Below are 27,616 nucleotides of genomic sequence, written 5' to 3' on the forward strand. Positions count from 1 at the left end.
CCAGTCCATTTTTCACGTAAGGACGGGAGGTGGAAATCGCTCAGTCTGCCTCGCCGTATCCCAATCATTTCCACAGCTCAACAGCATCCACAGAAAGAACACATACCTTTCCATTCTTGCCGCGTTACACAGAGTACCTGTTCTTTGGACCCTTCTAAAAAGATGTTAATAAACAGCACCTCTGCTCCAAAAAGTCCCACACACATTTATCTAGTGAACAAGTACAAATTTAGCAATTTTAATCAATGTCTTTGCAGACAAGTGTGGCTATGTATATGCATATATACATATATATATATATATATATATCAAAATTGAGAATTTTCAAGTAACATTTGATACAATTGGTCTAGTGGTGGGTGAGTCCATAGAATAAATCTTAAGTAGGCTACATTTCCTTTGGTGGCATTTATAGTAATTCAGTTCTACTGCATAGAAAGGGATCCAAAGCTTAAATTTAGCTACTTTTGGAGGGGTCCAGTGAGAGAAAAGAACATGGTGGTGTTTCCACAAAACAAGCACAGCGTGTTTACGCTGATCCCTGGAGATACCAAAGTGTCTGAACTTTGCGCCTAAAAAGTATGAAAATCACACCAGGCGTCCCGGTAGCTGCGCATTTCTGCCGTCTCTGGGGTGAGCTATTATAAGCAAAACATGTGGAGAAGCAAAGTTCACAGCAACATTGAATCCGGTGTGTGGTCCAGGCCAAGAAGTAGGACTGAGCTCCAGAACAAAGATGCCCGAAGTGTCCGGTGTCCACCGTGTGGCCTTGCTGACACCGGGGACTGTGAGGCTTGGGACACCATCTCTTCTCCTGCTCACGGGCCCTGGTGCAAGCTAGTCGAGGGGGCCGGGCAGGGCGAGCTTCCAGCACGACCGTCCCGTGGTTACCACTTCCCTGGGATGGAAACCCCACACTCGTACCAGCCCACGTAGTAGTAGGGGGTTCCAAAACCTATGTTGCCAAAGCTGACTGGCTCCTGGCGGAACTGGCGATAGTAGCCTGGAAGGTAAAAGGAAAGAGAGGGAAAGAATAATCAGTAATATTGTGATTTATAATAGAAAACGTATATTTGGTCTTCATCTCCATTGTTGGCATAGAGCTCCTGAAGCCCTTGGAATTTCCTGAGTGACAAGAGCTATAACGGTGTGTGGAATATTATTATATTCATAGTAAACCCTGTTCAACCACACCGGAGTTTATGCTAATGACGTGACTTCCGGAAAGCACCTAAGGATGAGGGCTGGTCGCCAGAGGAACCAACCGTGTGATTGTAGGGTGGGAACCTTCAGCCCTACCCACAACTTCCAGGGAGGAGAGAGGGGCTGGAGACTGAGTTCAAGCACTAACGGCCAATGATTTCATCAATTGTGCCTATGTAATGAAGCCTCCAGAAAACCCCCAAAGGACAGGTTTGGAGAGCTTGCAGGTTGGTGAGCACGTGGAGATTCAGGCAGAGTGGTGCTTGGAAGGGGCAGGGATGTTCCCTGCCCTTCCCCGTACCTTGCCCTATGCATCTCCTCCACCTGGCTCTTCCCAAGTTACCTCCTTTTATAATAAACCGCAATTTAGTAAGTGAAATGTCTCTCTGAGTTTTGTGAGCCCCTCTAGGCAAGTTAATCAAATCCAAAGAGGGGGTCATGGGAACCTCTGATTTATAGCCTGTCCTTATCAGAAGGACAGGTGACGATGTGGGCTTGTGATTGGCATCTAAAGTGGATGAAGAGGGGCAGTCTTGTAGGACTGAGGTCTGAAACTATGGCATCTGATGCTATCTCTGGGTAAATGGTTTCAGAATAGAGTTGAACTGTAGAGCACCCACTGGTGTTGGAGAATTGCTTGGTGGTGCGGGAAGAGAACCCACACTTGGAATTGGCGTCTGTATCGTAGCATCAAAAGCACCGGAACCCACAGGAAGAATCCTCATCCTTGCAACCTCCTTTCAGACAGAAGATTTCTGATAAGCCGTTCTCGTGACAAAAGTTACTTCCAAATAAATACGACCATTTTTGTGTGGAGTCACAACACCCACCCTCTGAGGTTTATCCCAAGGATGGTTTTTGGGGACAACCCAGTCTCCACATGTGTGACACAGGTAGGAAAGAGTACTCATTGGCCCTCCCTCCCTCTGTCCCTCTCTCTCTCCCCACAGAGGAAGATCATTTTAGTCAATCAAGATGGAGCAGTCCCAGTAGGGGAGGCCCTGCGCTGGCCAAGCAACCTTAACCAAGATTCCCACAGAATCTGGGGCCCCTGACTTGCCCAGAACCTCAGGCCTCCAAGATTTACTTCTTGGAATCTGCGGTAGACTTTCAGCTCTTTCAAGTACATCTCTCAGAGGAAAGAATCCTGTAGCAGTTCTGACCACTCCTCCTTTCAAGAAGAAGTGATGCCCCAACCTCCTCAAGAAAGGTTGGCAGCTCAACAAGTGCTCTCACCCCTTTGGCCCTGTGTCCTCTTGTAAGATGAAAGGTTACCTGCCATTCCACCAGTGAGTTTCTGATGAACCAGCACCTCTGTTCAGAGCCAAAACCATGACAACAGTCACAGAAACACAGTGAAATACAAATAATGCATTTAATACGAACCCTGGGGCACTGCAAGATCCTGAAACAATTAAGAGATGTGGTGTATTATGTATGTTTATTGTGATTGTTAATTTTCTGTGTCAACTTGGCTAGGACATGGCATCCAGCTATTTGGTCAAACATTATTCTAGGTGTTTCTGTGAAATTATTTTCTAGATGAGATTAACATTTCCATCAGCAGACTTAAAGTAAAGCACATTACTCTCCACAATGTGGGTGGGCCTCATCCAATTAGTTGAAGGCCCTAGTAGCAAAGGACTGACTTTCCCTGAAGAGGGGGGTCTTCTGCCAGAAGCCTGCCTTCGGACTAACTGCAGCACTGGCTCTTCCCGGGGTCTCCAGCAGGCTTGCTGGCCCACCCTATAGATTTTGGACTTACCAGCCTCCACAGTCGTAGAGCCAGTTCCTTAAACTAAATCTTGCTCTCTCTCTCTCTTTCCCTCTCTCCATCTCTGTCTCTGTCTCTCTCTCTTTCTCCCATTGGTTCTGTTTCTCTGGAGAACCCTGCCTAATATACTTGTTTTACTGTTTTGTGTATTTTAATGTATCTTAATTTTTTGAAAATGGGTAATCTTTGTACCACCTATGGTATTTTTTTCCAAACTAAAAAATGTTAAAGATCAGAACATCTTATATCTTAAAAAATGCCAGATCACTAGAAGTGCTGGACTTCATTCAGTTGTTCTGTTTATTTGGGGGCTTGGGGTAGTTTGGAATGTATTACAAGTTGTTAACTTTGAGAGGAATACACTTATTTTCACCTTGCAATGCCGTCATGAAATAGTTGATACGTGATCTTCTGAAGCACATCATGGTTGGTTTGTGTTTATTTTTTCTTTCTCTGGACTCTTGTTCATGGCATTCTCCACCTGGAAGGCCCTCTAATCTTTGCATGTATTTTTATGACTCAGCTCAGACTCTGCCTCTTCTGAAAACCTTCCCTGGAAGCCTCAGGTGGCAGTCCCCGCCCTTTGAACTCAGAGAGTAACTATAATCTGCACAAGTACCTGACAATGGGACAATCATGTGACATACCTTGTCATTATTTGTACTTTAAGTTGCTTGCTCTTAGTTACCTTTCACATATTTATCCTCCCTTCCCAATTACTGACCGTGTTTCCTGAGAGTAGGGGTAAGGTCTTACATTCCTTTGTGTCCCTACCTCTCCAAGGCTCACCCTAAACCCAGAATGTGGTAGGAGTATTTTGTTTCTTCCTTATTTTTATGCTCCAAAATTCCGCTAATATCCATCTTCAAATGGTAAACCAAATGCGGAGCTACAGTGAATTTTCTCCTTATATCAGCCCTCCTCTCCACCCCCCAGTATATTACACTGGGCCCTTGTTCACATTACCTTGAATGGTAGGGAGGGCTTCTATGTAGGACTGAGGCCCTGTTCTTCCATCCAGGTGTGAATCCACAAATTGACAATGGTCCTCACCTCTTCCCCAACTGTCCCCAATGCTGTAGAATGTATCTGCATCAAGGAATACGATGAGTCAGTGACTGCTCCGGAACGGCCACAGCTGGCTTAGGAATTTGCACAAGCTTTGAAGTGGGCACATTACTTAAACTCTGTGTGGCATGCTTTCCATGTTTGAAAGATGGTGATAATGGCACCGATTTCAAAGTGTTATAAGGATTCAGCAAGATCATGTACGCTAAATACTTAGCAAGTGTTCATTAAATGGAAACTACTAATATTATAGGCATTTTCAGCCTGTAAATGGGAGACCTTTCTACTCTTTGGTTTAAAAAAAAGGAGGAAACTCTGATAGGCAGAGAATGTATTATGAAATAATTATGAAAAGCATGAATACCTAGAAAAATAGAAGAAACTATTCTCATACATAACTAGAAGTAGGGTGTGTGTCTGTAGCATGAGGCGCTGTCCTTGGTCCTGAACCAGAGCTGCACAGTAGGGCAAAGTTGTTTCTCTCAACCCTGGGATACCAGACATGGCTGTGTAACCTCTCCCAGGAATTCCGAAGCAGAGGAGCAAAAGGGCAGTGTGCAAGAGGGGAAAAAAGAGCAGCAAGAAACAGACTGGTTGTAGGGAGAGGCATATACACTGAGAAATTGCAAGAGTGGGGGATGGTTGGGGAGATTTTGACATTATCTAGAAATGATGAGCACTAGCAAGAAACAAAACAACAAAAAAACTGACCGGGCTTCCCTGGTGGCGCAGTGGTTGCGAGTCCGCCTGCCGATGCAGGGGACGCGGGTTCGTGCCACGGTCCGGGAAGATCCCGCGTGCCGCGGAGCGGCTGGGCCCGTGAGCCACGGCCGCTGGGCCTGCGCGTCCGGAGCCTGTGCTCCGCAGCGGGAGAGGCCACAACAGTGAGAGGCCCGCGTACCGCAAACAACAACAACAACAACAACAAAAAACACACACAAAAAACTGACCTATGACAAAATAAAAACCAGCTGAGGGAAAGTTTTCCTTCTTTTTAAATGTATGTACTAGAAAAATTAAAAGTTGTGCAAATTTTGAAATACAAAAAAATTTTGTTTGGGTAGGTGGGTGAGTTAAAACCAGCAGGGTAGAAATGGCATTTTGAAATGTTAGTAGTTCAAAGTAAATACTTATGTTATTCTTTGTTTTAATCCCCTACCGTGATGAAAACAATGTAATTTTTGGACACAGAACAAATAGTGCAGCTCATGTATGTTTCACCATCTACACTGTTTCTCGGTAAAGTTGTTCCAATGGCAAAAATCGTAGGGGGTGCTTTTCCTCAATACTTCCAGCTTATACTCATACCTTAAAGAAACTTAAAGGCCATTTTTCTTCATTGTTAATGTTATGGGATTAACAACAAAGAAAAACGGCCTTTAAGTTTCTAACAGAATTTTGGATTTCATTCCTAAAAAGTAGTAGATTTAAAATATATACATATATTCCTGGGTACCAATGTAAATACTAGTCACTCCAGAATAGAGCCCGCAGAACTGGTTTGCACTTGAGCCAGACTGCGAGGTGATGGGTCCATACCTCAAATGCATCCTGATGCACCTGCTATGTCAAGTTAGCATCTGATAAACTAAAAGCTTTCCACACCTTCCCAGAGCACACCATCCCTAAAGACCTACCTTTTAGGTTATCACTGAGGTAGATCTTATACCGCAGTGAGTTACAAAGAACGACTCCCACAAACTTTCTGTACCACGTCCGCTTCACATACTGCCGGCCGTGGCAGTCCGTGTAGCCAGGGTCATGTTTGAAAGCAAATGGGATCCAGATGGGCTCACCACCTGGACAACACACAGCACACCTTCTAAGTCATGGCGTTTCACAGTGTTTATTCTTGCACAAAATACCAGAGAATTTGATTTATTCACTGGGACTTCCCCTTCTCTCGGGGCTTTTCTGAGCAGTTTTCCCACCTCCCAGTGGTCTCTCTCTCTCTCTGGCTGTCTTTTCTCTTCTTTCTTTGTACTGAAGTACAACTGGGGAGTTCCTTGTACCTGAATGCAGTTAACGTATTTGCATTTCTATAAAGGATTCTCAGAGTAAGAAAAAGCCTAATTTAAGCCAAGGAACATAAGCTATAATGGCAAATTTGACCTTGCAGGGCGTGTCACCCTACCTCCCCACCCCCAAAATCCCTCAGCACAGGCACCGCCTGTTCTTGTCACTCATAAGACCAGTCTTGAACTTAAGCAATAGGTCTTTCTTGGTTTATTTAAAAAACAAAGTAAAATTTTGTCGTACACTTAATGCATTTTGCTATCTTTTCAGCAATTTAAAATATTCAAAGGGGTTATGAAAATAAAGTTATCTATTTTCATAGAAACTGGCCACCCATAATGGTTTTCATGATATTGGCTGCTATGGCCCTATTTAAAAATTTCCAGAACATGCTTTTCCCTAGATTAGGATGATGGGTGCAAAGAAAGCATAGAAGTTGTCAGAAAATTATGAAAATACAAAAACGGTTCAGCGTGTCTACTTGTAACCGTAACAATCTCGTATTCAACTTGATTACTCGAATGTCAAGTTTATCAAGAAGAGAAACTTACCTGGTGGCCTCACAACAAGCAAAGGATTATCTGTAGAATGAAAAATAAATAACTGACTTCACTATTACATCACACAGCCATGCAACTGTTGAAATGTGGTTTTTTTTGTAATTAAAAGAACTAACCAAGCTAGAATAGATAAAGAAAGTGTAAGATTCATTTGACAGATGCCAAGACATTCCCTTAGTTTTTATTTTCTAGGCATTTCCTTTCAAGAAATACTCTTTTCTATTTATATTGTCTTGTTATTTATATAGAAGGTGTGGGTCCTCGAAGATAATATTTTGACATTGGGTACTACAAAATAATTCAATACTCATTATGTTTTAAAATGTGTCCATCTTGGGAAAACAGTCCAGTGGTTTCTTGAAAAAGTAAAAACACACACCTACTATGCAATCCATCCATTCTACTCTTGAGTATTTACCCAAGAGAAATGAAAGCATATGTCCTTAAAAATCCTTGTACATGAATGCTCATGGCAGATTTATTTGTAATAGTCCAAAAGTAAGAACAACCCAATGTCTATTAACAGGTGAACAGATACAAACTGTGGCACATACAATGGAATACTGCCAAGTAATAAAAAAGAATGAACTACTTATAAATGTGACAACATGGATGGATCTCAAAAGGATGCTAAGTGAAAGAAGCCAGACAAAAGAACTCACACTGCATGATTCCACTGATACAAAATTCTAGAAAGTGCAAATGAATCCATAGCGACAGAAGGCCCATGAGCGGTTGTCTGAGAGGAGGGGAAGGCTGGGCACGCGGGGAGGGAAGGGAGGGCTGGACTGTACAGCAGCAGGAAGAAACTGTCGGGGTGATGGAGCGGTTCACCAGCATGACAGCAGTGATGGCTTCAAGGGTATAAACATACCTCAAAACTGCCTCAGCTGTACATTTTGAGGATGAACAGTTTACTGTATGCCATTTCTACCTCAGTAAAGCTGTTTTAAAACATGTCTATATCTTAGCCCAAATAGTGCCACTTAATATGAAACTACAGGAATTCTGCTTCAGAAGAAGTCCATTTTTAGAAAATACAGGCCAGGTAAACATGGGCCATCCTTTTTTTTTTTTTTTTTTTTTTTTTTTTTAATTATCACAGAGTAAAAATTACTTTTTTAGGGTACACATCCTATGAATTTTTAACACACGTATAGACTCATGGAACTCCACCACAATCACACAGAACATTTTCATCACCCCAAATCTGCTTTGTGCTGCCCCTTTGTACAGACCATTCATTCTGACATCATCTGCTATCTATAAAATAAAGTGACATACCATTAGCTGTAAGTGTAAATGCTTATTTTACTCTCCTGCTCTTAGGAAATAATCTAACCAAATGGAAGCGACAGGCACGTTAGTGTGGAGCCGACCCAGCTGGGCTTCTGTAAGTGTCTGTCTTGGGACCGTGGGCACCAACTCTCCAGCCTGGCTTCCTATACAGAAAGGCTGCCAACCCGGCACCTGCCACCATGGGCCAGCTCTGTGTGTACTGCCTCAGACCATGACCACGGGGACATTTCACTGAAGGGCTTGAGAGCTCTGCACACCAGCGTCCCAAAGTAGGGACATCCTCTGAGTGATATGGCTTGCAAGATGGACAGTATTTTAATTAGACCCTCCATATTAAGTAGAGACATTTTTGTCTCCTAGTAAAGGAAGCAACTTAGAGATTTGACTAATTGGAAGAAGTAACTGCCCCTCAGGTCACATGATATTTATGCTCTTCAGCTGTTTGCAATTAAAAAAACAAAAGGAATTTATCTCTGTAACTAAATCTCTACAGATAGATTCAAACTTATCTTTCCCACAGGGTTGAAAACTAGATTTTTTTTCCCCCCTTTTTCATTGGAATTTGACCTTTTCACTTCCCAGGCAGTTCCAATGAAGATTCCTTTGAATTTTATTATCCAACTTTTAGCTTAGCAGAAAGAAAATCATGTTTATCTTATAAAATGACATCCAATATGAACTGATTAAAGAGAAGGGGATTTAACTTCTTCAGTTTTTATTCTATTGTAGACACGATTTCAGACTATCTGTTTTTAAGAAAAGGAAAAAAACGCGAACATGAAGTCACCCATACCTGATTCTGTGACAAATGAGACCGAAGAGCTGATAGGTCCATAGCCGTGAGGATTTTTGGCTTGAACTTTAAAATAATACCTGAAATTGGAAGAAAACATTTTTTGATACACCACTGCTATTTCTTCGTGTTATTTCTAAACTTTCTCATTTTTGAAAAACTTCTCAAAATAATACATGTGACTAATGGGAACAGAGGGGCATACTGGGCAAACAGGTCACTTAGATCGTGTGTGTTATTTAGAGCATCAAGGGTGGAACTGCCCCGCGCAGGCCCGTCCTCGGATGGAATGGTCTCCTCTTGTCCCGTCTTGAGTTCTACTGGCCGGAGGGAGAAGCCGGAGCAGTGAAACGCTTACCAAGCAGAATTCCAATTTTAACCTAATTCTAATCACTGGACTTTGGGTGAAAAAGCAGGATGTTTGACAGTGTGATGATGCAAACCCACCGTTGGCAGGGAGAAGGCTAAGCAGTCCTGAGGCTGGTCTCCTCGGGGTAACAAACATGACTACAATGTTCTGGGTGCAGGACAAGTGCTCTGCTTGGCTCTGGAGCCTTAAAGTCACTGCGTTTCCAGCTCCTGTGCCTCGAGGAACGGGAAGCAAGTCCGGGAAGGGGAAGTGGAAAAGGCCTGGAGAGGCTTTGCTGTGGATTAATCTTTTTCTTGGAACAGAAAATGTGCTAGAAAGCACATTGTCTGAATCAGCCTGTTCATCTAGAGGGAGAATGACAAGCCAGGTAGATTGGGAGTCCCAGAGCATCTTACTTTGGACTCTGATGAGCTATAGGACCAAAAGTGGTGATGAGAAAATACTGGAAACCAACACAGTTAAGACCCACCCTCCCTACTGCTCGTCTCTGTGTTGTCCTCCCCTCTGGGATTCCAGGTATTATCTGTGCTCTCTTAGCCCCTAACTATCAATACTTCCAGGTAAAGAAGGCGGGTAAAAAAAATCCCTGCGAGGGGAAGCTCTCCGCCACTTCAGAGAGTTCAGAAGGAGTCTTGGTTTCCAGCCAGCAGAAGCTACACTTCAATGTTACAAAATCCTGTATTTGATTGTCAGACACACAGATCACATGCACTGATTAAGATACGCTAAAGTTTTAAAAGGAGAATTATTTCCATTTAGAGAGCAAAGGCATGTGTCCACGGCACCTCTGCCCTGGCACCAAGCCTCCTGAGTTTCTGAGCTTCTGAGAACCCCAAGGGAGCCTCTGGTCTCACAGTTACACAGAGATGTTTGACTTGGGGTTTGATTAAACAGAGAGCAAAGAAAAGCCCATTCGGGAAAATCAAGTCTTCTTTTAAGCTTTCCAAGAAAGTATATTCACATCTCATTTAGGACAGAATCCTTTTTTATTTTTTTATTTTTTTTTATTATTATTTTTTTTTTTTGCGGTACGCGGGCCTCTCACTGTTGTGGCCTCTCCCGTTGCGGAGCACAGGCTCCGGACGCGCAGGCTCAGCGGCCACGGCTCACGGGCCCAGCCGCTCCGCGGCATGTGGGATCCCCCCGGACCGGGGCACGAACCTGTGTTCCCTGCATCGGCAGGCGGACTCCCAACCACTGCGCCACCAGGGAAGCCCCAGAATCCTTTCTTAAATTTCATTTTTTTATAAAAAAGATATGCACAATTAAGAACATAGGCATTCCCAAATCTCAATTCACTCAGCATTTCGTGGTTTCTCAGTTGTGCGTACTTTTAACTCAGCGGTCGTGGAGTTATTTAAGGCAGACTCTGCTGGCAGTTCAAGCAGTGGGTTGGGCATACATCAACGATGACAGTCCGACTTTACTGATACTTTTTTTTCCTTAAAAAAATAGGAAATCGAAACCTAGAGAGTGACACTGATATTCAGAGGCTACAGGGGACCTTTCCGTTGAATATTTCTCAAGCCTTCCCTGGAGCCAAGCTGCTACCTCTTCCCCAGCTCCACAGAGGGAAACACCCTGTGCAGTTGAGGAGACGGCAGAGGGCTGACCAATTGGCCGAGAGAGACTATTCCGATCTCTTGGTTGTATCCATTTTGTTTTACCACTGAAACCTACGCATTCTCCAAACCTACCCTCCTGTCCACACAATAATTCCAGTCCTCCACAAAGCCCACATGGCCCAGTTCTAAAGATGTATTTCCACTTGAACTCACCTAATATGTCAAAGTAAGTTTAAATATGCTGAGGTGAAAAACAACATGGGATTATGAAAGAAGTAAAATTCCTATTTTCGAAAAACAACAATAAACTTCTTCTACGGATTAAAATGTATATTTCACACCCTGAAGAGTCTCTGTCTCACCCAAGTAACAAAAGCAATCCAAGCCTTGCCTTCTTATATAAGCTTCTGGCACCTTCTTTTGAATAGCCTCCATGGTGACAAATCTTTGTACTTTAGGTATGGACTTAAAATATGAAGATTGCAGAAAGTGATTCAGGGCTGAGTTGGGTGAATAAGGTGGACAATGCCCACTTAATCTTATCAAAAAAGAAGATTCAGTTATAAAGAACCAAAGCCAGTTTTTACATCCTGTCTCGTCTTGGGCCGGACCGACTTCTGCGTCTCTTACAAGGACTCTGAAGGGGGTCCTGAGAAGCCCTGAGGACTGTGCAGAGGATGGGGAGACGCAGCCTCCGCGGAATAAGCACGTGGACACTCCAGTGAGCCCATAGGAGATGCCCTGCGTTAGGGGAAACGCGGGGAAAAATGAGCGTCCTGGCATCGTGGCACGCTTCCCGAGCTGTAAAAATTCAGCAGCTGTTGCGGGGGTTCGGAGGAAGCCTCTGCAGGAGGAAGCACACGCCCCGCTTTCCAGCCAGCCCACTCCCTCCGCAGAACGAACGAACCAACCACGCACAGGGCGGAGGCAGCTGCCACTCCCAGCCTGTCTATCAGGGCGCTCAGTGTGGGTGGATGCAGGACTCGAGCCTCAGGGGACACTAGGGCCCTCTGGGACCGGCTGGTCCAGCCTCCAGCCTCCTCTCCTCCCCATTTCCCCAGTTTGGTACCAAAGGTTGCCACAGGAACGCTGGACCGCGGAGGGCGCAGGAGACTGGGATTTGCAAGGAGCCATGAGGCCAAATGTCCCTAAGGCCTCTTTCAGCTGATACTGAGGCTGTGCTGTAAAAACATACACTCTGCCCACAGTAAAAAAAAAGGGGTGTTGACTTCGTTTTCTTTAGTTTTATTCTTTTTGTAATGAATCAACTTTTCGTTACTATCAGGGAGGAGCTAAGAAAAGTGCTCTCTCAGTTTCCTGTTTTTTATTTGCTGAATCTCAAAATTTATAACAGTTTATGAAAGCACAGTCCAAGGGAGCCCAGGACATTAACAGGCCCTGAGGAAAGTTCTCCGCTAGTGCAGAAGTCTCTCGGTGCCCAAGGATATTGTCCAGTTTCTATCCCTTTCAACACATTTCTGTTCAAGGAGAGTATTTTGTTCCAGTCTCTTCTGTGTTCCTCTGACTCTATAAAAAAATGGGAGACCTTGGGTCCACGTCACTTCACTTAGAACACTTTGCTATGGAAATACAGTGGCTTGACGTGACACGGTGTGCTAGAGCCATTCCACAGGCTTCAGAGAGCCGATCGTTACACATCAGGAATTCCGCAGACCCAGGGTGGCTCAAAATTGGCCACGGTGGGAGAAATTGGCAAAAACCATAAACCAGTTGTTATTGTTGTGTTTTGTTTTTTTCCCAGAGAGCCAGTTTACAAGCATATCACAGCTCGACCACTGTGCTCTTTCCTGATGGCTGCTACCAGCAAAACCAGAGAATACAAAAGAGGAAATGCACACTCATGCTGTTTGTACCCTCGAAACAAGTTCTGCGTATTTCACACTGGAGGGTTCACTCTCAGATGGCCCTCTGGCTAGCGAGCCACTGCCCCGACTAGGTTACACGCTTCTTGTAACCGTTATTAATGTGTAAAATACATCTTTCTTGAATGATCTGAACTTGCACAGTATAGAGTCTGAGTATTTGCTGCTCCGTCAATGTCACGTACAAGGCTTGTGCTGCCTAAGCCACCATGGGGTGAGTGCAAACAGATCGATCCCCTTTCAACACACAGGGCAACCTTTCCTTCCCCAACGGTGGGTAGTTTTAGTCTCTGGAGAATAGGGAACAAAATAGAAATACAATAATCTAACAATTACGGTGCCCACAGTGCTTTCTCCTAAGAAAAATACATGACATATGGTGAGCATCCATTGATAGTCTATGAGAACTAACTAGAGAATTCAAAAGAAACCATAAAAACATTTTTGATTAATCCTTTCCTTTTCAACCTAAGGATATCCGTGACCGGGCACACAGGTCTCATTTTCTGCTTGTAAATGACTGCCACATCATACCTCGTGTTTGGCTTCAGGTTCTCGATGGGCAGGTGAGTTACTGATGAAGCTTGGGTGGACCACTTGTTCCTGATGACGTCTTCATAGGAGGCACTGTAAACCAAGTAACCTACAAGTGGAAAGGAGGCAGAACCCAATGAGCATCAAGGAACCACATCACACCAGAGGCATAACCCAGGGGAGGATGACGGGGAGGAAACAGCGGCGTGGAGGCAGCTCTGCGGGAGAAGTCAAGAAGGGGAGTGTGTTGGGTCAGATGGGCTAGAACGCTGGTACCCACTGGGGAAACCAGACGCAGGAAAAAAAAAATTAAAGACACCTCCTGATGACTAGCTGGTTCCCTACTTCTCTTCCTTGTCCTCATCTCCCACATTCCCTGGCCTTCCTCATCTCCTTAGAACTAATAACATCTGTGAAGGTGCAGCAGAAGCAAAGAGCAGTGACCTCCACACAAGTATTTGAGAAGTTCCCGGTAGAGATAGATACGATTGTCCTTCACGTGAAACGAAGAAACCGTGATGGTAAATGCCGTGTGTGCGGCCGAAAGACCCCAGACTCACGGTGGGCGATCTCCTCGCCTACTGCTATGGGCTCTCCTTTAGTTTCTAGTGGTTGAATATCTCTATCTCTGCCTGCCCTTGACCTCGATGTCTAGCGACAACAGTCAGGCAGCTCTTTCCTCTGCCTTATCTGCTGTTAATGGGCCTCAGCGGGTGGGCCCTCAGCCCTGACACCTGCCCAGCCTTCAAGGCTGCCTCATTAGGCCAAGTGAAGCGCACGTCACAGCTTCACACGTTCTTTACTTACGTTGGAGGGAAATCGTTGTCAAGTACTTTCCACGTGCCAGACATTATGCCCAATCCTTTGGATTAAGTTTTACTTTGATGAATTCTCCTGGTCCTAGTACATAGGTTTCCCTGCCCTCATTCTGACACATGAGGAGACTGAGTCTTAGAGAGGGGGTAAAAATCTGGTCCAAGTTCACATTCGTTAATTCATTCAACAAATATTTGCTGTGTGCCTTCTATGTGTCAGACACTGCACTAAGTGCTGGGGGTCAAATGGTGACTCGTTCTATCTAAGACTCCAGGAGCAGCAGGCAGGCAGACTAGCAGGATTGTAGAGCTGTGATGAGAGCCAAGAAGGGGTGGTCCACGTGCTGGGCATAGGGGGTGGGCAGAGCTTCCCCAGGGCCCCGAAATGCGGCTGACGACTGAAGGATGGGGAGCAGCTAAGATGCATGGTCGGAGGTGGGGTGGATTCCAGGTAGAGGGAATCCCTGGGCAAAGATGCTGAAGAGGGAGGAACCAGGAGAAGGCAGAGCCTCCGAGTGGTAGGGCGGGAGGAGGGGGCGACATGAAATGAAGCTGAGGAAGCACGAAATGGAAAAAACATGCAGGGCCCTTTGGTCACGAAGGCTTTCGCTTTTCATTCTAGAAGAAAGGGAACACACTGCAGGGGTGACACAACAAGACTGTCTTCAGTGCATCTCTCCGGTGCCAAACGGAGAACCGACAGGGTGTGGGGCGTGGATGGGACAGTCTAGCTAGACAGCTGTCACAATATCCAGGTGAGAGGCGGTGACAACTCAGGTTCCGTGGTGTTAACGGAGGGAAACGGATGCATGCAAGAGAAATCTGAGAGGTGAAGCTGACAGGATTTAGTGATGAACTGAATATGGAGGGGAAATAAAAGGAGATTTTAAGATGACTCCAAAGCTTCAAGCTTGCAAAAATGGGTGGAAAAGTGAGGGCTTCTCTGAGACAGAAAGCCCAGGTGAGCAGGTTTGGGGCTCAGAGGGTCACGAGTTTGCTTCTGGATACGCCGAGTCTGAGAGGCTTTGGAGACATCCCGGTGACGATGTCAAGTAGATGTGATTTTACTGTTTGCGGCTCAGAGGAGAGGCAGGCTGGGCCCTGAGCTATAGACCAATGACTCCTCTCCCAGATGAATTAAAACCGTGTGCGTGGGTAAAATCCTGGAGCGAGAGAACACAGAGTAAGAGGAAAAGAGAACTTAGGACCAAGCCTTCGGCAAGTCCGATCTTTAATGTTTGGTCAAAGAGGGTGAGCCTGTGAGGGAGACCCGGGTTGAGAGAATTAGATCGCGGGTCAACGAGGAAAAGATCAATGGCATGCAACGCATCTGAGAGGCAAACAACTTTACTTAGCAACCTGTTCTCTCTGATTGCCTCCATTAAGACCTTTTCTGGTGATGGAAAGAGTGGACTGGAGCCTCACAGCTCATTACAGGGCGCACAGGGGACAGAAGCAGAGGCACTGGGTTTCCACGCTGCTTTCTGGAGGAATTCGTTCTTCTCTTTGTCAACAAATACTTCATGGGGACCTGGGAAGGGCTGCTGCTCTCTCCATAGGGTTCCCTCCTCCTCTGAGGACAGCCACATCCAGCCACACATGCTGCGTAAAACAAGGGCACATCCTCACACACGCGCCCGAGGCGCCCTGTCTTGATGGGTCTGCCCGGCTCATCCGCCTTGAAATCAACTCCATCAGAACCCTGTGCTTTGTCCCACATGCTACGCAGGTTTCTCTGCTTAACTTGGGGTCTGAATTTTTATAATGTGCTTTCTGAGCACGTGTAACTCCTGCTTTCTCTGTTTGTATCAAAACATGTCCTGAAAAACTCAGAGGCCATCATGTGGGTGACTTCCTGTGGAGTCACTCCTGACGGAGTAACTGCCTCATTCACTGGGACTGATCAGGGAAAGCAACGCGTTGCAGGCCTACTCACTCTGCAGGAGTTTCATATCGTTTGGATACCACCTGGTTACATGCTGCCTCAACCGCTTGTGCAAGAAAGTACAGCTGGTGGAAACCAGCAGAGCGCTCAATCTCTCACAGAGCTACCAGGACCCACATGCCCTGCAGCGGGCCCGGAAGTGTGATGCTCTGTTTGGGTCTAGGAGGTATCTGTGTATCCACTTAGCCTCGCTGTTCTACAGCTAAAAGAGCTGGTGCTTGATTCATTTGCTGATGAAGAGCTCCCACGATATTCTCCTTTAGCCTCTGGGGTCTAAACAGCCCCGCATATTGCAGGGCTGTCGTGCGCTGAACTATTCCACAGTAAGCAGCTTCGCGGTATCAGCACAACCTTTTATTGGGAGTGCCCGAATCCCTGTAAATACCTCAGCCATATTATCTATGCTCGTGGCATGAGTCCTCGTGATTAGGGCACTGAGGTTTGGTTTAGGGTTAGGTGTAGGGTATGCGTTGATGAGATGACCTCAAAGTCTCCAGGGAGCTTTGGAAGGCTTGGGATGTGAAGTTAACAAGAGCACGTGTTTCAGAAGCACGCCCTCTATGGGATGATACAGGAACTGCTTCGGAGTTAAGTCCAATGACATTTACCGGGAGTTCTCTGAAGGCTCCTCACGCTGCAGCCCTTGAGGCATGTCTAAGGTGGCTGGCGCTCTCATCCTGTATCCATCCTTCTGTTTCTCAGAAGCCCCGTGGCTCAGGGCACAGTGGTATATTTATTCTAAGTAACATCTGTTACGCAAGAGATCAAAAGCTAAATAGCTTAAGATAATATTTTCCATTATTTTTTTTTCTGTATGCTTACTTGCTTACTTTTCAAAATTGCCATTCATAAAATCATATTCAGTTAATAAAAGGATTTTCTGGCTGTTTTGACTACAAGCTTTCCTCCTTCCATTGATTTATTTGTTTTCTATCAGGAACATGCTGGACTTGACAGAAGCTGGCCTCCGCAGCTTATGCAGCTCACAGGCTGGGGGGACCAACACTTACAGTTACACCAAGACTCCGCCCCCTTGATCTGCACCCTCGCTCTCCCCTGGCCCTTCCACCTTACCTGGCACAATACCCAGGCACTCTTTCCTGTGTTCCTTACCCTGGTTTTTGGGCTGCTGTGCAAACTCCATGATGTGCTTGGATATTTTCTTATCATTTTAAGAGATAATATTGGGGACATAAAGCAAAAGCACTAAAAATGTTGAATTCGATGAACCACACTAGCATAATAGTGACAGATAATATGTCAAACTCTGACTTACAGCACCATCCCCGGTCCTGAGTCTCTCACACACACACACACACACACACACACACACACATATGTTCCTTCCTCTTATATAAATAACCGACCCCAAAAGAATCATTTGCAAAAGAAGGGTCTATTCAAAAAAACATTAATTCTTTACTGTAAGAACTTATCTCAACAAATTTATCCTCAAATACATCCTTGGCAGAATCGAATGAACTCATGAACATCTCACAGGCCAAGACCTAGGAGGCTCAAGATCCCTGGGCACTTTTCCATCACATCTGGGTCCCATCTAAGGAATTCAGGGACACAGAGACTGGTTTGGAAGCACCCAGCAGACACAGAAAGAAGGGAAGAGGCTGAGTCACGGCCCCAGGGTTGACTGTAACTCCGGGTAGCGCACAATAGGGGCTCTTTCATCACCCGTGCTGTGGGATCTCATCTTCCATGTGGCTCTGTGGCCTCCCTGGCTATTTGCAGGATTATAGAGTATAAGAGATGGAACGACATTTTGCATAGGAGGAAAGCAAGGTCCAGAGAGATGAAGTAGGTAGCTCAAAGTCATAAAAACCAATCTGGGACTAGGATTCAGGACTTCTGACTTCCATCTAGTGCTCTTCATACTACTCCACAAGGCTTCCCGTACTGCCTCTATTTCATCCTTTTAAAAAGAAGACATCTGCGTTCATCCATCCGATTCATCATCCAATTCATGCATCTGTCCATCCATTTAACCTGTCCATCCATCCCTGCATCCATGCATCATTCATTTATCCAATCCATCCATTCATGTATCCATCCATCCATCCATCCATCCATCCGCTTTCCATCCATCCACTCATCCATCATCCATCCATCCCTTATTGTCTGTATTGCCCACCTACTGGTTGACAGAACTCTGAGCATCTGCCTTGGACACACCTGTTATCGTATCTCCCGGGGCGGATGTGTCCCAGTCCACGATGACAAATGAGTGGCAGCCTTCCACGGCGACCACGGTGATGTTGCGGGGGGCATCCTGAGGAGGAAGGTCACTCTTCTTCAGGTCGTTTGGAATGATTTCATCCAGGCTGTCCACTTGGAAGTGATCCAGAGCATCAGTCAGAGAGCATGGGGCAGACGGGTCTTTATTTAGGTACGTCACATAAGGAGCTGGAAAAGAACAAAGATGCCCAGTCGGATTGCTGAAGGCTTTCTCTGGAGGCAGAAACATGATGTCTGCTCCACGGAGTAGACCCCCCGATTCAGTCTCTTCCTGCTAAGCATCCAGGGTCATCAGCCCTGATGCCAAACTCAGACGCACATCCCTAGCTCTCTTGTATGGATCTACATATTTATATCTTTTAACATGATGGTGTCAAAAGAGCTTATTGCCCCATCAACATCAATGATGATGACCTCGGTGGTCTTGAAACATCTCTGAACTACAATTTAATGTAACATAAGCCTGCAGCATTCTGCCATTCCTACGCCCCCAAACTTAGAAGGGTGTGAATCAGCCCGACTTAGAGTTCTCTCAACTCAGTTCATTCCCTAGGCTGTCTTGGGACCAGAAAAAACCATACACTGATCAAGACACACAGGCTTAGCCTCAGTTCTGGGTGGCCTTCCCTGGGACTTCAGGGACTCACATAACTACCTGGAATGTCTGCACAGGCCAGGCCTGAACACCCTTCTACAACATTACCACTCAGGATAATAGCTACCTCACATTTATGGATAGGCTCAAGCTTTCTCTACACACGTGATCTCAGAAGATACACGGGCCCCAGAATTAAGGCAGGACAAGAACTGATAACCCACACTCCAGCTGAGCCTATGGATGCTGACAGAGGCCCCCAAAGCAGGGAGCAAACAGAAGCTTCTCCCTCTAGTTCACAGCTCTTCTTATTACATATGCTCTAGAAGTTAGAAAATCCAAGGAATTGGATTGGAGCTTTATACATTCAAGACCCCCAAGTGCTCCCAAGTAACAATTTCTAGAACTTTCTAAACGTTCCATTGCATCTTTTCGTACAGGTTCTCATTCTCAGTGGCTGTGAGGACTGAAAGCAATTTTTAGATCCTCTATATTCCAATACTCTGTATAAGATTAGGCCTTTCGAGCTTGTTCATGATCTCATCAGGAAGTTTGGGGGAGTCGTCTACTATGCTTTATAGAGTTATAGGCATATGAAAATAGCCAGACAATAATAAGCCTTTCAGTCTTTGAAGAGTTCTTTGGAGCAGTTAATAATAGCACTGAAAGCATTTCTACTTCTGTCGCGGAACTACAGAGAGTAAAGTCAGCACATTCGGCGGACTCAACCAGGCTGCTGCGTGCCATGGGCCAGCATTACCATTTGCCTCAGGACTCCTCCTTCTAATTAAGATTCTTAAAGTTCAAAAAAATAAAAAAAGAAAGTACTTCAAACAGATAACACACACACACACACACACACACACAGATTCTTTTTCTTCAAGTACGTGTGGTTCAGACACAATATTACATCTTGGCTGGCAAGAGTTGTTCTCTGCTGATGGCAGAACATTTGTTTTGGAAACAGAAAAGTGTGATATTAGTTTAAGCTGTTGCCTGTCTCCACTCAGTAATAACTTATTTTTTTTCCACTTAGTAATATGTTAATCGGTCTTGTTAGCAAAGTTCATTAAGGGCATGGGAAAAGAAGACTCCCAGAGGGAATGAAACAGTTTAGTGAAACAGAATATCCTCCTGAAATTGTTTTAATAATTGAGAAAGAAGAATAAAATCAATTTCTAGATCGCAAGTCCTTGAGGCTAACAAAAACTATAGGAAATAAACTGAAGGGCAAACGAACCTATTTACAAAACAGAAGTTGAGTCACAGATGTAGAAAACAAAACTGTGGTTACTGGGGGGAAAGAAGAGGGAGGGATAAATTGGGAGACTGGGATTGACATACACAGTACTATATATAGAAAAGATAATAAGAACCTACTGTAGAGCACAGGGAGCTCTATTCAATACTCTGTAATGACCTCTATGGGAAAAGAAGGTAAAAAAGAGTGGAAGAAAAAAACTGAAGGAATGGGCTTCCCAGGCGGCCACTGGTTAAGAATCCGCCTGCATATGCAGGGGACACAGGTTCGAGCCCTGGTCCGGGAAGCTCCCACATGCTGCGGAGCAACTAAGCCCGTGCGCCACAACTACTGAGCCCGTGAGCCACAACTACTGAAGCCCGCGCCTAGAGCTTGCGCTCCGCGACAGGAGAAGCCACCACAATGAGAAGCCCGCGCACCACAACTAGAGAAAGCCCGTGCGCTGCCACGAAGACCCAACACAGCCAACAATAAACAATTTTTTTAAAAACTGAAGGAAAACAGCTTCAGCTCTGTGAAACTCTAAGTAGCTCAATTCAGTAAACTGCTCATCTTTTAGGAAGAAGTTAATGAAGTGCAGCAAGGCCTAGTGGAAGTCTCATCTCAGAAAAGTTGGCTACAATAAAAATACTCGTATCCCCTGGACTGGTGATTTATCGAAAGTGTTCCTTCCTCGTTGCCCACACAAGGCAGCCTCTCTAAACTCTATTCTGTCGGATACCAAACGTTCTCCCGCATTCACCCCCCACTCCTGACTTCTGCAGGAAGCAAGTTCATGTGCATCTAAACAGGAATGACTCGCTGAATCAGCCCAAATGGAAAATTCACTCTGGGAAAATAAGCTACCTCTGCAAATGCGCTGCCCTGGCCAATCCAAGGGATTAGTTTTGCTCTTCTTCAAAGAACGAAAGTTAAAACCCATGGCTCTCTGATTCAGGAAGTTCTACTTACCAACAAATCGCTTCTTTCCAGCCAGATCGAACTCTTCTTCAGGGTAGGAACTGATGGAGCCTTCTGGGGAGATGACGGCAGGAGAGGCAGCAGTGGTGGACGGCTTGGTGGTGGCCGGCAACCTTGAGGTCTCCACTTCATAATCTGAAACGATGTGACGGTTTTGTAATTGGGCACTTCCAGAAAAGGGGCACCGCGTGCCATCAAAAGATACCTTCTTAAGATTGATCTCTACACGAAAGCAAGTACGCGCACACACCCCACCACTCCGGAGAATAAATGCTATGCCTGAACAGAATTTGTTGCTAACAAAACAGTATTTCCTCCCATTTCAGTCCTCTCGGAGAAGCAGCTCCTGGTAAAAGAAAGGAAGGAAAAAAAGAAACACAATGAACAGAAAAATGAGATTTTTAGAATCAAAGCTGGACAGAACCTTAGAATTCACCCAGTTTTGCAGGCTCCTGTTACTGGTCCAAGACCACTCTCTGCCTAAATAATTTTCCCTTTTAAAGCCAGAAAAAATTCACATGAGAAAAGAAACTTGATTTTTAAAAAAATTTATCTTCTGTGTATGGGCTTTTCTCTGGGGAGGGGTGTAGGATTAATCCTAGTCAGAGAACTAATCCGTTAACAGAAAACTCTGCTCCCTTTCAACAGCTCCAAATCATAAGAAAGGTGCTATTTTCAAAGATGCTAAGAAAGCTTCCTTTGCATTCTCACATCTGCTGTTTCTCTTTTAAGTCCTTTTTTTTTTTTTTTTAAACTGGGGGATTTAACCACTACATGGGACGATCGTGATTGCATCAAAGGTGACATTATTCCCACATTCGTGATTTAAAAGCCTTGGAACTACAGACAGCAGTAGGCAGGCAGAGCACAAAAGTGGGGACAGACATCCCAAGTGTCAAAGGCCAGCACTGGGGTGGGGACAAGATTTCCACGTGAATCCCTTCAATTTCGGAGGCAACTTACAAAACACACAGAACAATCACAGGGTCATAAGTACAATGACAGGATTAGTTGCCACTGATGGAGTGACTGCTCCGGATGTCATGTAAGGCATGTGTATTCTTTATCTTAGAAACTTACCTTGACTTGAACACATGCTATGATTAAAAAAAAAAAAGAAAATCAGAACATCTAGAGCACTGCATTTTTTAATGTAATTAGAAAAGGAGAGAAAGGAAAGAATGAGAATGGGAAGAGTCAAGGCTGGAGGCTGAGACTTGGTTAAACCAAGTCATTTTACTAACAGTGTGGATGGGGGACAGGGAGGCTCAGGATGAAGCAGCTCCAGAATCTCTAGAGGAAGGAGGGGTTGAGAGGGAGGGAAAGGGGGTCTCCGGGAACCTGTCTGGAAGCTGCATCTGTGTATCAAGCACGCTGTTTTCCTTTAGGTTAACCTGTGTTGGGGGGTAACTTGGAGGGGGACGGTATAACCACCCTTCCCTAAGCGTTGCCACCCACCCCGGAGTTCCGAAGGAAATGGAAATTGAGGTCATCCACTCAGTCATTAAAATAAGATTCTCCCATCAGAAGAGCATCCAAATAATGTGTTTAAAAACATTAGTACCTTCATCATAGATCACGTACGCCTCTTCCGTGGGCACTGCCGTGTCGGTCTCCAATCCTGAGAACTCATCTAGTGAAGGAGAGGGGAAGGGTCAACAAATGCCCCAGGGTTTCTTCTCAGCATCACGCCAAGGGCACAGGGATCCAGCCCCATGATGGTTCCAGGGGAACAAGCACCCCCTGCCAGGGGCTCCTCAGCTTCCTCAGAAGGGAGGGAGTTGGAACCCAGATTTTCTCTCCTTTGTACTCAGAAAAGGACGCTGGGATGACCTCAAGGATCAAAACAAAGATACCTCCCCCGCATTCCCGACCAGCACGGGGGCGGGGGGCTGTTTCTGACCTCCCTCCCACCTCTGCGGTGCCCAGGCTCCCCACCTGCCCAGGGGCCCCCTGGCCCGGGATGTTGCAGGCCTGAGAACAGGCATTCTGGGAGAGCAGAGAGTGGCAGCTGGTACCCGGGATGGGGACAAAAATCCTTCTTCCGGGAGCTCCTCTGTTCATGGCACCCTCATTCTCCCCAACCCCTGGATCTTGCCACACACATGTTCCAGAAGCAGGGTGACCTCCTGTCTCTCCTCTCTTCCAATCTGGCTTCGCGGCCCCTCTAAGCTCCCACCCTCTCTCACTGACTCAGGAGATCAATCTGTACTGATTAGACTTCTTAACTTGCATATGAAGTTTGGAAATAATATTCCAATGATTACAAACTTCTCTTCACAAACAGGTAGGGCTTTATTTACAAAACTATGAGATCTATTATGACTAAAAAATTATCCTCTAATTGCAACTGATAGACTTTTATATGTGGATTTTTTGATGTCTTCCAGAAAGTCCTAATTATAAGAACCACTGTCAAAATGACTATTATTAATGACTGAACTGTTATCACGAGCATGGATGACAACTTGGTTAAGAAAGGTGAGCGAAAGCAAAAAACACATTTTTCGTGTCCACCATCTGGGTCCTTTCAGCAGAAGCTTTTTTGAGAAGGTGGGAGGAGATCAATATATTACTTCTCGACTTGTGGGAGGAAGACACAGCTGCAAAAAGGAGACCGTTTCTTTGTAGCTGGTAAAATCTTGAGGCACCTTAAAAATTCAGAGGAATTCCTTTCTTCCTTTTGACCTGAAGCCACAGCAATTATATAGACGTCTCAATTCAAGGCACACTTAAAAGGCAGAGGGGGTGTGAGGAGACAGCAAGCAGGAACTAGGAATGATCACTTGCCTCTGGGCATCAGGCACTGTCACATATATATTGTTCGAGTTAATCCTCACATAAGATAAATGGGGTTCATTATACCCACTTCTCAGCCAAGGACACCAAGGATTTATAACATGCCTGGAGTCACACAGCTGGTAAAGGACAAAGAGCTGAAACAGAACTGGGCTTGAAGGTCTCGGCTCCAAAGACTATGTTCTTTATACTTCATCAAACTGCCGCCACTGTTTAAAAGTTGGACTAACCAATCTTTTGCTTGTAAACCTTAAGGCACTTTATTAGAATCGTCATTCCGCAGCATGATGAAGGGGGAATTGAATTAGAAAGTATAACGACCCCCTTCACTCAAAAAATTACAGGCACCAATTTTGAATTGTTTCCTTGCTAGGAAATCATTGGTCATTCCTGAGAAATACACCAATGTAATCATTCTACTAGCCTTGTCTGAGCCTCCTTTGAATAACTTCAGGAATGTGAGGCTGCCGAAACAAACTCCACCAGCCGAGGCCAGTGGCAACCTTGCCTCGCCTGCTTGGCCCCTCTGCGATGAAAAGCCCCGCATACACCCGAGGCCCGTGACATGCCCCCGACCTGCCTCACCACGGAGGTGGTGATGCTGGGGACGTTCTGACAGGGCCAGCGAAAGTCAACAAAGAGAAGCTGTAAATGATCCGCCTTTCAGGACGGGCATTTCGAGAAAAACGATTAGACGCGATTTGTTTTTAGGTCATTCCAATGTCAATATGTCTGGATCCAAGAGGCATTACTTCTGGGCTGGTTTAAATTAGACAGTTTTCATGTTGACACAACCTAACGTTTGGAGTTATCTGGCCGTTGTTTCCCAGAAACCATTTTCCTCCCTGTGTCCATTTAACTTTCAAGAATGTAGTCTTGTTTTACCTCATTATCAGCTCAGGTTCATTTCCTTTCATTATTATTTTTGGTGAGGTCAAAATGAATAAATTGTACAATTTCTGCATCCCGGAGTGAACGAGAAAAGAGGAAAGTATAGGGTTTCCTTCATGGATTCCTGATACTAAATACAATTTCTTGAGGAGCTGAAACGCTCTGGGCCAGCACCAGGCCACAGGAACGATACCTTTCACCTGCGAACTTGGATCACTTCTTGAGATGAGTGACAGTTAAGTCTTCTGGCAAAAGTAAACATCCTACTGAGTGATTTAGTGCTCCTTTTTTTGTTTTAAGACCAAATAAAGTCAGGCATAATTTTTCTAAAATAGCATCATCTTGATTCCAAGTAAAAGAAACTTCCAGATGTGATGAAATAGATTTACAATTTTGGGGGAAAAGCTGACCCTCAGAATTTGCCCCACCTGAATGCCATTTTGGAGCGTTTGGAGCTACATACAACTGGATGTTTTATCAGCCAACCCAGAATCAATGTCAAAAGCTTCCACCTCTTCATATAAAAGTAGCTGCCAGCCACCAACCATGTGGTACTCAAGTTTATTTTCTTGAGTAGTTTATCCAAACAAATATGAAAAAAAATGAGCGCAAAATGTTCGGGTCTTAGCTCCAGAGATATTTTTTAAAAACTATAAAAGAGATTCTCATTAGAAGTTTAGAGAGAAGGTAAATTCCAGCCGTTTGAAACCCAAGGATATTTGCAAATTATTTGGTTGGTCCAGCTCAAGTGAATTTTCAATTATTCTGTTTGCATTTTCTGTCTTGAGACTGAGCTGTGGCAGGAGGGAACTGTTTTCCACAATGACTGATGTTCTTCTAAAACATGTCCCAAGGTCATGTTACAAATTGTTGAAGATGTTCAGCTGGCTCGTAACATTTCCAGACACGCAGGATACCATGAGATCTGCCGTCGAAATGGAACCTGAAAAACAAGGATCGCCGGTAAAAGACTTCTCAGTAGAAAACAGAGAATGCCTAGGGCTTGGGGTATGGTGTAGATATCCGAAGATGCATAATTAGGTACCGTGAGGAATCTGAGATGAAGCAGAGGACGCTGTCTCTACTGCAAGGAGTTTATTATTTAATAGAGAAGTCACAGCAAGTAAAAAAGTGTGTGGGGGGCTTCCCTGGTGGCGCAGCGGTTGGGAGTCCGCCTGCCGATGCGGGGGACGCGGGTTCGTGCCCCGGTCCGGGAGGATCCCACGTGCCGCGGAGCGGCTGGGCCCGTGGGCCGTGGCCGCTGGGCCTGCGCGTCCGGAGCCTGTGCTCCGCGACGGGAGAGGCCACGACGGTGAGAGGCCCGCGTACCGCAAAAAAAAAAAAAAAAAAAAAAAGTGTGTGTGTAAGAGAGAGAAAGAGGACCAATACGCTGGAAACAAGCATATAATATGCATCTGTGCTTACAGGAATATGCAAACAGTATGGCCTCTATAACAAATGCTTAAATTACTGGAATGATTTAATGACACAAGGTTATTCCCCAAACACTATTTTAAAGCAGTGTTTTCAATGGAAAGAGGGGCATGATTTACCCAGGGGAGCCAAGACTAAGAGATGTGAAAAGATGATTTTAAAATTGGAGGGCTAGAAACAAAATGTTAGGACTTTGCCAATGGAAGATAATGACAAATGGTTGGCTATATGGGGGTTGAAGAGGGGACTCTTGGAAGGGCAGGTATTCTCTCAGGGATCACAACACAGGTTCTAAATCATCATCCCTACAACAGCAATTTCAGGTTACTAGGTTGCAAAGTGCCATGGCCAAAATCTGCTTGGTAAATAAATATTGGTTGTATACACACGGAGCCCCAGCACTTGTGGGTGTACATCATAAACCGAACTACAGTTGTCCCTAGATATACACTGGGAATTGGTCCAGAAGCCCCTGTGAATACCAAAATCTGTGGATGCTCAAGTCCTTTTTATAGAATAGCGTAGTACAAGGAATCCAAGTTTGGTTGAATCCGTGGATGTGAAACCCGCGGTACACAGGGCCCACTGTACATCGAATACAACAAAAAAAGTACTTGAGAGAAAACACAAACACGAGAGCAGAGCAAGAGGCAGGGAGACATGGTACAGGTGGTTCTGGGAGTGAAGTGTGAGGGGGAGAGTTGGGACTGTCGCTCCGCTGACGTCAGCATCTGTCCTGAGTCTCGATGTCCCATTTACAGGATGCGCTTTTGCAGGTCGAGGCCACTGGAACGTGTTCAACCAAGAAATGGCAAACTCTACTGTACTTTACAGATAATGCAGAGGATTTTCATGAATAATTTTGACTGTGATTTTCTAATTACAAGCTGTCTTTAGAAGCTAATTCCCCCCTAAGATGCTCCCTTCCGCCTCTACCTCTCTCCAGGACTAGCCCTGACAGTTGCATTCCAGTGGTGGATGAAGCGGGGGCTATGCTTTCTATTTCTGAGGCAAGCACAGTGCTTGGCTCAGAGTCACATTCAAGGAATGTGTGTCTAGCTGCACATCTGGACAGGAGGCGCACGGAGGCTGGTGTAAGGAAGCCCAGTAAGGAGTAATAATTTGAGTGTTGGGCCAATAGGGTCAGCCTAGCAATGGAGGTATTTAGTCTAAGAAATGTGACGGAGGAAGAATCGGTGGGAATTGATGAGACCTGACAACAGAGATGAGAGAACAAAAGGAGACACGAGACACCAAAGCCTCAGGCCTGGAGGAACTGGATCTTTATCTCATCTTGCTCTGCCATAAAGATAAACAACTTGGTTTCCTAATGAGAGGGAGCTGTTTCTATCTACTGTAATTTCGGGTAGATTGTGCGTTAGATTGTGAGGTTTCAGAGGCACAGCTATGTCACTGACTTTTCTATGTTTCCCACAGAACCCAACCCATGTGGAGTAGATGATTAATGATCATTTGCTGACATTATTTTCCAAAATTATGAATGAAGCCAGAAAAACAAAAACAAGAGCTACTCCATCCTCTTCAAATTACCACACGGGTTTTCTCATAATGAAATCACTGTACAATGATAAAGAAACATT

At 45.1% G+C, this 27,616-nt stretch overlaps 1 protein-coding gene across 2 annotated transcripts in view; it reads right to left on the bottom strand.

The window, feature by feature from the left end:
- Positions 1-311: 311 nt before the first annotated feature.
- The window catches only part of FNDC1 (fibronectin type III domain containing 1), a 96,097-nt gene continuing 68,792 nt past the window's right edge, over positions 312-27,616 (bottom strand). The window contains exons 14-22 of one of the 2 annotated variants that reach the window (XM_007111972.4): positions 22,456-22,524; positions 20,883-21,026; positions 18,013-18,243; positions 13,066-13,174; positions 8,714-8,793; positions 6,613-6,642; positions 5,683-5,844; positions 3,944-4,066; positions 312-1,003 (exon numbers count right to left, since the gene is read on the bottom strand). In XM_007111972.4, the coding sequence (XP_007112034.2) occupies positions 888-1,003; positions 3,944-4,066; positions 5,683-5,844; positions 6,613-6,642; positions 8,714-8,793; positions 13,066-13,174; positions 18,013-18,243; positions 20,883-21,026; positions 22,456-22,524 (1,064 nt within the window). In that variant the 3' untranslated portion in view covers positions 312-887. The remainder of the gene's footprint in view (positions 1,004-3,943; positions 4,067-5,682; positions 5,845-6,612; positions 6,643-8,713; positions 8,794-13,065; positions 13,175-18,012; positions 18,244-20,882; positions 21,027-22,455; positions 22,525-27,616) is intronic. The other variant, XM_024122624.3, reaches the window with a different exon arrangement.

This window comes from Physeter macrocephalus, chromosome 10, assembly GCF_002837175.3.
Source record: "Physeter macrocephalus isolate SW-GA chromosome 10, ASM283717v5, whole genome shotgun sequence".
In the NCBI taxonomy this organism is placed as follows: domain Eukaryota; kingdom Metazoa; phylum Chordata; class Mammalia; order Artiodactyla; family Physeteridae; genus Physeter; species Physeter macrocephalus.